General features: G+C 50.2%; 1 protein-coding gene across 2 annotated transcripts in view; it reads left to right on the top strand.

Annotated features, from left to right (window-relative positions):
• Window positions 1-6,128, top strand: part of LOC135811413 (chromobox protein homolog 2-like) — a 14,370-nt gene extending 8,242 nt beyond the window's left edge. For both annotated transcript variants that reach the window (XM_065324650.1, XM_065324651.1), the window contains one exon: window positions 2,459-6,128. In XM_065324650.1, coding sequence (XP_065180722.1) covers window positions 2,459-3,826 — 1,368 coding nt within the window. In that variant the 3' untranslated portion in view covers window positions 3,827-6,128. The remainder of the gene's footprint in view (window positions 1-2,458) is intronic.
• Window positions 6,129-10,821: the final 4,693 nt, after the last annotated feature.

Genomic DNA, 10,821 nt, shown 5'->3' with positions numbered 1-10,821 from the left:
CGAATCAAAGTCGTGGCGGTTAGAATTTTCTGGCCCATCTAGAGGTGGGGCGCTTACTACAGCAAGGTGCTTATTTTTGGGAGGCGGGTAGTTGCATGTCCAGAATTGCACCATTAAAGTCAATGGTAAGTCCCATTATCAAGTGACCAAGAGTACAGTATCACTTTGGTTGTTGACTTTCAGATATTGTGCAAAACAAGTACGGTCAGACCTCGCTTAAACGCACACATCCGTTTTCCACAAAAATATCCAGATAGGCGAGCGAACCGGATAATCGTACTGTATGTAAGCATGGCATATGCTATAAATACTAGTGTTGAAACGATCTCACCGGATACTCGTTAGCTCGCTCGCCAGAAACTCGGCTCGTTTGTGCGGCCAGCTCGTTTGCACTAACGAACACCGTACACCGTACTCCGCACACATGGCAGTACATGTCGACCGGGGAGTCGTAAAATATTTTACGACTCCCTGGTCGATCGAGAGTCCAGTCCCGCGCAAAGTGAAAATCACTCGCAGTTACAGGTGACTGTATGCCTGCACGACACTTGAGTTGTTTCAGTTGTCGTTGCAGCTTTGGTGGACTCTACTGATGTCTTGTTCCGCATCTGCTGACCTGTCGCAGGATATGCTTCGGTCACCTCTCCATTCGAGTGAAAGTTACGCTCAGTCGTTTGGAAGTTTTCTCCCGCAATGCAGCGAAGACCAGGGCTACTTGCAATCTTTGCAAAACGGTCTATTCTTACAAAGGCTAATCGACGACGGCGCTGAAAAGATATCTCGACCCCAAACAGCAGTCCGAAGTGAAGCAGCAGCAACCCCAAATGCCGGCGGTGATAATTCATGTAATTTGAACCAGCTGAAAAAAATCGAACTCAAAAAAAATATTCAAAAATATAATCATATTTGCCACGTCAATGAAACTCGTTAGCTCGCTCGATAGCTTGCTCGTTAGTGGAACTGATCGCTCGTTTGTTATAGATACGCTCGTTTCAACACTAATAAATACTAGGCAACCAACGATTTTCTTCCGGATGGCAAGGGATCCGGATAAAAGAGGACCGGATAAGCGAGGTCTGACTGTACTTCACAACTACAGCCTTCATACCGGTACAGTGCAACCTGTCTAAGCCGACCGCTCAAGGGACCTTACAAATGTGGTCGCTGTGTGCAGGTGGTCACCTTGTCCAGGGTCATATGCCCGATGAGCCACCGTTGTTTAGTCTGCAAAATCCCTCCGTGTAGTCTGCAAAACCGCATTGTTTTGTCTGCTAAATTCCTGTTTAGTCTGCAAAACCCTGCTGCTTGGTCTGGGAAGTCACACGCACAGTGTATATTGTGGGTGGCAGTTTGTCAAGTGGTTAGATTCTGAGCTGCGAGTGTGTCCATGTCCTAGTCATGGAATTCCTACTTTAAACCTAGACCTTTTGGAGAGCTGACTGCGGCTCGGTCATGCGAATTCCAATGCATTGTTCGGTGCATCGAACTAAGTGTCGCCACTTGCTAATCTGATACGGTGAAACCTGTCTAAGCCGACCGCTCTCAAGGTGCTTTACGCATGTGATTGCTGTGTACAGGTGGTCTCCTTATCCAGGGTCATTTCACTGGAAATGGCATTCCTTAGTCTGGTTGTAGTGGTCCTCTTGGGCAGGTGGTCGCCTTCACATGTTTTACTGTAAAGTGCAACCTGTCTAAGGCGACCGCTCAAGGGACCTTACAAATGTGGTCGCTGTGGGCAGGTGGTCTTCTAATCCAGGGTCATGGTTACTGGAAATAAGATCCCTTTGGTTCTTGTTGTAGTGGTCCTCTTGGGCAGGTGGTCTCCTTATCAGGGTGGTCTCCTTATCAGGGTGGTCTCCTTATCAGGGTGGTCGCCTTGACAGGTTTTACTGTAGGTGGTTCAGGTCTGCAACTCTCCTCTTTCGCTTACTCTAATTTCAGAAAATTTCGGTGCTCAAAATTTTCGGTATGAGGGCAACAGGTCAGGTTAGGTGAATAGAAATTTTCGGTACAGAGAAGCAGCTCCCTATTTGATTTTGTGTGTTAGTGTTTGTTCGGTGTATTGAACATTTAGGTATGGAACAGATGCACCGAAAGTACCGAAAATAAAAGTACACCGAAATTTTGCGAAATTACAGTACTTCTATCCCCAGTCATCATGTGTGCGCCTTTCGTCTTTTCTCCTGCTGGACTTTCTCGTTCTCTTATCTTTTATTCATCCTCATCCTCCTTCTCTTCCTTCTCCTCTTTATCGCAATCGGCTCAAAGGGTGAGATGACTAACCCCTACCCCTTTTGTGTACGTGCTTTTCTTTCTTTTCTTTTTCCTCTTCTTCCGTGGTTGGTCTCACCCTCTCCTCAATTCAATTGGCTGTCTTGACATGCTGCGAAGTGCAGAAATAAATGAAATACATCAAAAATACGGCAATGAATTCTGTCCCCTTTCTGTTCTGTGCTAGGTTGCAAAGCAGCAGAAGCGAGCGCAGTCCAAGTCGCTCGATGGTACGCCGGCGGGAAAGCGGCCGAAGTCCAGCAAGTCTGCATCATCGTCCGGCGCCCTGGTTGCCACGGCGACGGGCAGCAAGTCCGGCATGGCGTCCGGCGCCAGCCTGGAGCAGCGACGTGCTCTGTCCCGGCCGCTCACGTTCTCCACCTCCGCACAGTCCTCGTCAGCCGCTCTAAGTTCTATAACGGCGGACGGACGCGTGCACCTGGCAGCTGGCGTCGATTCCGACAGCAACTCATCGTCAACGAGTTCCTCGTCGGACTCCTTCTCGGATAGTTCGTACGAGCCTGACGAGTCCGCAAAGAATGACGTTGCAGTGCAGCCGGAATCGAAGGCGAACAGCTATGCGTCTTCTCGATCTTCTCGTGCCTCCAACACTGGCAGTCTACCGCCGCCGTCGCACGATGCTGACTTGCTCGAGCCATTGAAGCTCAAGCAGACGGGATACGAGCCGTCGGCGGATATCTCCATGGAGCCCGAGGACTTCTTTGACAACCGAGTGGTTGGCGACGTTGCAGATCTGCAGGACAATCCCGTCCTGGCGCTCAGTCCCACGTTTGGCCACACTGTCTCCAACCCGCCGTTTGACATGGCGGATCCTGCCTCTCCATTTCTAGACCTGACCATGTCTGAACGAGGATCTCCGCAGCCCGCGTCATCGGCATCGTCAACTGTGGACCAGTCCACATCAGCTAGGGCAGCCTCCTCCTCCGTGCCGTCTAAGACGCTGACGCCGGAAAAGAAAGACGCATCGACGGCGAGTAAAAAGTCCGTCACCCCGACGGCCAAGCCGCAGTCCAACTCGCCGGCATCGAAACTGACCAGCAAGGCTACGTCCTCTCCTAAATCAGTTTCTGCTCTCACTGCTGCCTATGCCAGTCAGCAAAACAGACTTCCCGGTCAGTCGGCGGATGCTGCTTCAACATCGACACGACCTCCGAAGACATCCGCAGTGGCAAGCTCCGCTTCGAAGCTCTCTCCCCGATCAGCCCTGAAATCAACAACAAACTCGCACTCTGACCACCGTGTCGGTACCTCGAATCACCGCCATCAGATCCTGGACAGCAGTGGACATATCCTTGAGGAAATCGATGCTGCCGACCCGAGACCTCCTGTCAGTGGAACGCTGGCCACTCTCATCGCTGCACCCGTAGATAACAAGAAAGGAGGTATGAACCGGACAGGCTGGGTACCACCAGGTTGGGTACCGCCAGCCGACGAGGCCAGCCCCGTGCAGATAACGTACGTGACGCACAACGGACTGCGCGTCGTCTTCAAGGAGAGCAACACTGGGCACAACTTCTTCAACGGTCAAAGGTAGTGGAACGTTGACGTCTGACACTGCTCGACTACCAATGTCGACCGTGTCACATCCGCAGCGCCGGTCCCTGCCGAGTCATCCAGCTATCGCCCGGGGCGGGGGCGGGTGTGTCGGGCACTATGAACGTCGTCCCGCCATCGCTCAAGGAAGAGGGGAGTTCTCCGCATCGTGAACTCTTGCCCTGCTGATGATGTTATCTTCGAAGATGTCCGTCGCTACTGAAGACCGAGTGCCGCTTCGCAGGCATCTCTGATCGTCCATGCCTGGTTGCCGTGGCGGTACTGTACGCATGTACACTGCAGTGATCAGTCCATCACAGTACTACCGGTTACTGTTCTATTGCTCATCTTGTCTAACTGGAAGCAAGGCAAGCAGGAACACTGCACGGGAATGTGCTCACCCGTAAGGGTGTCCATGTCGGGTCGAGCGCATCCGCTGGCCATGTCATCTCACTGCACGGCTGTGTCATCTCACTGCATGGCGTACTCCAGTGCATACCACGAACCAGTGTACTGGAATCTACACCACTGTGTCGACATCATCAGTGAGTCATGGCTTCTAGGCGTTGACATCATCGGTGAGTCATGGCTTCTAGGCGTTGACATCATCGGTGAGTCATGGCTTCTAGGCATTGACATCATCAGTGGATCGTGGCTTCTAGGCACTGACATCATCAGAATGTGCCCATCTGCTGAGCACTGGCTGTCCGGTGGAAGTGACTCGCGTCAGGTCCACTCAAGTGTCACATTTCCTTCACCCTTTCGTGTTGTTACATCTGCCACCTCAATTTTCCACCACTACACACACTCGCGTGCGCGCGCACACACACACACACACACACACACACACACACACACACACACACACACAATTCTTCATACACTTCGGCAATTACACGTGCAAGAAAGGGAGTGTGTCGGTCCAGCACTGCGGGCGTGATGCAGTGTGACTTCCACCAGACTATCATATCAATGTCTCCAAGACAAGACAGGACCCATACCAGTACTATTGTGTAGTGTGGCTGCAGTACAAGGCCCTATTAGCATCAACACAACCTGGTCTAGTTGAGCTGCATCAACACGGCCTGATCTACTTGAGCTGCTACCCCCAGTGTACAGCAAGACTGGTGCTGAAGTGTTGATTTGAACAATTAGGTCATCACTTTGCACAATGACGTCATTTGATGTACATGTACACTGCATGACCACTCGACAGTGAACAGCAGGACTAGTGTTGAAGTGTTGATTTGAACAATTAGGTCATCACTTTGCACAATGACATCATTTGATCTACATCTACACTGCATGACCACTCCACAGTGAACAGCAGGACTAGTGTTGAAGTGTTGATTGTATTGGAATACGTATGCGTACATGTGCTGATTTCTTGACGAATAATATTGATTTGAACTATGACGTTGTTTATATACTAAAGAGATATTTGCTAAGACTGCCGTATATGCAGGTCATGCTGGCTATTTTTGGCCGTCATCGTATATTCAGAAATTGAAACAGTTCACTCTCGTCGTATCCAGGTGCACTTGTATAGCAGTGGATGATTTGCTTCACTGCGTCTTTTCCCTGTCTCTCTCTCTCTGTCTCTCTCTCTCTTTCTCTCCCTCTCTCTCTCTCTCTCTCTCTCTCTCTCTCTCTCTCTCTCTCTCTCTCTCTCTCTCTCTCTATCTCTCTTTCTCTCTCTCTATATATATCTCTCTCTCTCTTTCTCTCTCTCTCTCTCTCTCTCTCTCTCTCTCTCTCTCTCTCTCTCTCTCTCTCTCTCTCTCTCTCTCTCTTTCTCTCTCTCTTTCATTTGCTAACCTGCTGTATGTGGGGATTGTCGCTAACATAGATGTACTCTTCTTGATCTTGATTTCTGTTTGGCTTTTTTTGGCGTTGGGTCGCTGAGTGTATGTAGGTAGTTGAATTATGCGAGTCCACGAATTGGTGAGCAGTAGATACTAACGTTCTTGACTGTGCCCTCATCAAGTCTTTTAAGCTGACTATCGTAAAAAAAAACCAGCTCTTTGATTCTCTGATTCTAACGCCGACTATTTGATCAACTGACTTGTCATTTTTAACTTCACGTCACTTCTTATGCTTTTCAGGCTTTTGTGCACTTTGCATTTTGCTACGGACAATGACTGTGCTATGAACACTGTTGCATTGTATTTATGGTCGAAGCTGTTGTTACTTCAGCTACTAGTACTGTAGTACTCACTTTCTACAGAGTATTGTTAGTCTTCTGTTCTGTATGGAAAGCTGTTTCTCGTCATGAAAATTGATTCTTGAGCATTGGGCATTGAGCATGCATTGGGCATTCAGCATTGGGCTGTATAAATTGGCTTTGATTATGGCAGAGTTGCAAACAGACATTGATGCGGCAAATCGGATGTTGGCCTTACAGACATGGATGAGGCAAATGGGATGTTTTGGCCTGTAGGTTGTGGCCTCAAGGGTAGGCGGATCTGATCTGTCCTCCCTGGTCCTCCATCACCGTTCAGGAGCTGTGTCTGACACCTGTGTACGGGGGGGGGGGGTGTTCAATGGAAGCCGGAGGGTGGTGGTCCTTGACCTGGCCCTCTGCCTGCACTGTTTATTTTTTGTTTTGACATGGAGGCGTTGATACTTCTGTTGCATCCATGGCCGGATTCATAAGGGCAAGAATTTCATGCATGGTCCACTCGATTTTGTGATAAAAATCATTCTGTAAGTGTTGGACGAATCCGGGTGAATTGGGTACGGATCCGAGCAACACTGTCTCGGAAACAGGATCATGAATTTCACATTCGAGTTAGTGACTTAGTGTGCACTATCGGTCCGTGGATTTTTCACGGTTATGATCTTTCGCTTTTCGTTCTGAAAATCAGCCGGAACAGTTCAACACGATTCGTGTCATCAACAGTACAGTCATGTACATGTTTGTACATGTACATGTATCGGTAAACCAGCGTCGTACAGCTGTACAAGGCCGAGGTCTTTGCTAATCCTCTCGAATATTGTCACTGAGTTCGGAGGAATGCGAACTCAAACATGAAATTCGTCTTGCTAATCCTCCGTTATGTCCAAACTGAGTCTTTCGTGTTTTGTGCAATGTATTTGTGTGGTGGGTGCTCTTTTCCATGCTGTAATGCAGCAAGTGTACATGAAGAAAACAATATGGAGGTTTAGCAAGACGTTTAATACAGCAGCAGCAACAACTAATACTTGCAATTTCAATGTGGCCTCTAATTTCCTTAAGCAGCAACAACAGCAAAATATTGGCGATGGTGCCATCATAAGAATAAAGAATTCAAACAACAACAACAACAACAACAACAACAACAACAGGTCATAGTGAGAATAAAGACTTGAAACAATTACGACGATGACAATAACAACAACAAACACCATACACACACACACGCACACACCTTGGACCTTGGACGCGCTGCCATATTCTGGCTATGCGGACCCCATGGGGGGTTGAGCAGGTTCGGAACAGTAGGGGCGATGACGGGATAGGTCCTGTGGTCTACTGAAACGCCGACCGCAATTGCAAACGATGCAGAAGGAGCTACGGTCTGTGTTGGTTGCTCTGGCCGAGCCACGGCTGCACTTGTGACGTTTCATGCCTTGGCGCGATAGCACACAGCGGTTGCAGCGGGCGCAGTGGAAGCTGCAGCGTTCGCAGGACATATTGTTTGTAACCGGTGACTCAAGTGTGTCAGAAGATGCCTCTGCTGGTGATGTTGCTGGCGAGCACTTGTGTCGGGCAAATCCACCCTTGCTCCGGAACCATCTGTCGCACTGATCGCAGTGACAGCTTCCTGGCTGTTGGCTTACGGGTAGGGCACGCGTAGCTGTACACTTGTGTCGCTTCCTGTCACTTACACGACTGAAGGAGCGGTGACAAGTTTGGCACACAACCGGTGATGGTCGAGGTCTGTTCTGCTTGTCTGGCAGACAACGGTAAGCCTGGCGCCATTTGGAGCGAGAAGAGGTGGCCACTTCATACCAGTCGTCAAGTGGTTTGACGTCACTCCGAACACAGTCTCGCCACCTTTTCCGCGGACCATGGGCAGGTCTCTTGTTTGGAAACGAACCGAACAGTAGAGCCTTCGGGATGCGTTCATCCTCCATCCTTGCCACATGACCAAGCCACTCAAGGCGACGTCTGCTGAGACGACACTCCATGTCCAAGGTATCTCCCCAGCGCTCCAGAACTTCAACATTAGTTATCCTGTCATTCCATACATCTTGACGACTGATGCCCAGAATGGTGCGGACACAACGGAGATGAAAGACAGACAACGCATGAACATCAGCCTGTAGCGGTACCCAGCATTCGGACCCATAGAGCAGAGTCGACAGCACACAAGCATTGTACACTGACCGTTTGATGGATATTGTCAGTGTTACATCGTGGAATATCGATTTCTTCAGAGCGCCAAACGCTATGGCAGCTTGTGCAATCCGGGATGTGACATCATCATGACATCGTCCGTTGCTGTGTATGTTGGATCCAAGGTAACGAAAAGACGACACATGGGCAATCTCCATAGTTCGAATCGCGAGCGGCTCTAGATCGTCGTTAGAGATATTGGGGCCAGAGACCATGAACTTGGTTTTGGTGGCACTGACGGTGAGGCCAAAATCGCTGCATACATCCACAAATACCTCCAAGGCTGAAACTGCGGCCTGGCGTGTCGCGGCCACAAGAGCGGAATCATCAGCAAACTGACACTCTGTCAGCTCCAGGGATCTATCACGGCGGCTACGGTGGTGGAGTAGCTTCCCATCTGGCTCGAAGAAGACCTTTGCGCCTACACCAGGGATAGGCTGCACGTGCTGGCGCCAACAATGCATCACTGCCCACATGAAGATGTTGAATAGGACAGGGGCCATGCAACATCCCTGCCGCAAGCCGTTCGTCACAGGGATGGGGTCAGCTTCAACATTCGACAGACGGAGAGTTGCGGTCATGCCGTCATGGAATGCACGGATAACAGCGATCAGCTTCTCGGGGACGCCAGCTTTTCGCAGTACTAACCACAGACACTCTCGCGGAACTGAGTCATAGGCTTTCTTCAGGTCAATGAAGATGAAGAAACACTTCTGCTCATGCTCGTAGCTCTTTTCGATTAGTTGCCTTGCCGCAAAGATCATGTCAGCACACCCGCGTCCTGTGCGGAAGCCGCACTGAGAGTCTGGTAGCACATCGTCTAGTTTATCAGCAAGTCGGCTCTGGATGACGCGAGCAACCACTTTACCAATAACGTCGAGGAGAGCTATGCCTCGCCAGTTGTCACATTCTGCAAGGTTACCTTTCTTGGGGATAGGCACCAGCTGCGCGTTGACCCAGTCGCCAGGAACACTGCCACTGTCCCAGACTGAATGGAGAAGCTCCAGTAGGTGGTCAGTAAACAGATCTGGACAGGCTTTGAGCATCTCCGGCAGGATTCCTGACTGACCTGCAGCTTTGCCACTTCGACATTGCGTGATTGCCTGCTGTAACTCCAACAGATCAGGCGGCGCAACCAAACTATCCAGACACGGCATTTGTGGAACACAGTCAAGAATACTGGAATTGAACGTACTTTGCACATTCAGAACACCAGAGAAATGACGGCCCCAACGTTTGCCCTGGTCTTCGGCAGATGCACATGGATTTCCATTCTCGTCGTTGATCGCAGCAGTTGTGATGCGGGTCGGGCCTTGTTCGACTGTTTGTAGTGCACGAACACATTTCCACACAGTTCGTCCTGAGAATCTTTGTGCATTGGCGAGCTCTGCCTTGGATGATATCCAGTCACGTTTAGCCTTCCGCACTCCGGCACGCGCTTGACTGCGAGCCTGTTTGAAAGCAGTGTGATCCCTAGGACGTTGATGTTGAAGCCAGAGCGCGTGCAGCCGATTCCGTTCCTGTAACAGAGGTTCAATAGCCGGGCCACTGTCCACATACCAATCAGGTTGTTTACGCTTGCGTTGACCAAGAGTGTCCGTTCCGGCAGTGACAACAGCATCGCGGAGGACGTTCCACTTTTCATCTATTGGATCATGCGGGCGCCAATGTGTTGATACGAGAGTGGACACCGCGTCTTGATAAGCAGACAACGGGGTGGCGCCATCATCAGGGTTGTTGTTTGCATCGGCAGAAAGAAATAACTTGGACGTGTCGAAGTGACCCTTGCTACGTTGCACACGCACAGCTTGCGGGTTGACAGAGTGGTGATACGTGCCAAGAAGGAAGCGTGCACAAAGCAGTTGATGGTCACTGCCACACTCTGCACTTGGGATGATCTGAGAATCCATGCACAGCATCCTATCACACTGGCCAGTGATGATGTAGTCAATGCAATGCCATTTCTGTGACTTAGGATGTTGCCAGGTTGGTTTGAGATTTTGTCTCTTGTTGTGCCAGGTGTTACAGATTGTAGCATTGTTCATTGCCAGGAAATCTAATAGTTCCTTTCCAGAGGAGTTCATCTCCCCAAAGCCATGAGGGCCACGCACAGTGCACCACTCATCCCTAGACTGCTCAGCATGGCTGCCACGAGTGCCAACTCGCGCGTTGAAGTCTCCGAGTAGAACGTATCTGTCACCACGAGGGACGTCGTCAATCGCTCGCTGCACGGAGTCGTAAAAGTGCTCCTTCTCCGATCGAGTGCTGGCGAAAGTCGGAGCGTACGCCACAATAACAGTGTACCAGCGTACAGCACGCTGGACTTTGAACTTCAATCGTACGGTGACAAGGCGAGAGCTGTACGCTCTCCAGACACAGCCTCCTGCTTTCCAAGCGTTCGTTGAATTCAAATTCAAAACGACAGCAACACCTTCTCCTCGTCGACGACTGGAGTCCTCCGAAGGAACAGGACGACCCGATGTAAGAATAGTAGAGCCACCAACACGATACGATTGTTCACCAAACCAATGTGTCTCCTGAAGTCCTGCAATATCCACAGCCAGACGCGAGAGTTCCGCGACGACCCGTTCGATTTTCTTATCCTCCACGACTTT

Source organism: Sycon ciliatum, chromosome 3 (genome assembly GCF_964019385.1).
Source record: "Sycon ciliatum chromosome 3, ocSycCili1.1, whole genome shotgun sequence".
Lineage (NCBI taxonomy): Eukaryota > Metazoa > Porifera > Calcarea > Leucosolenida > Sycettidae > Sycon > Sycon ciliatum.
This window is presented reverse-complemented; position numbering and strand designations above follow the sequence as displayed.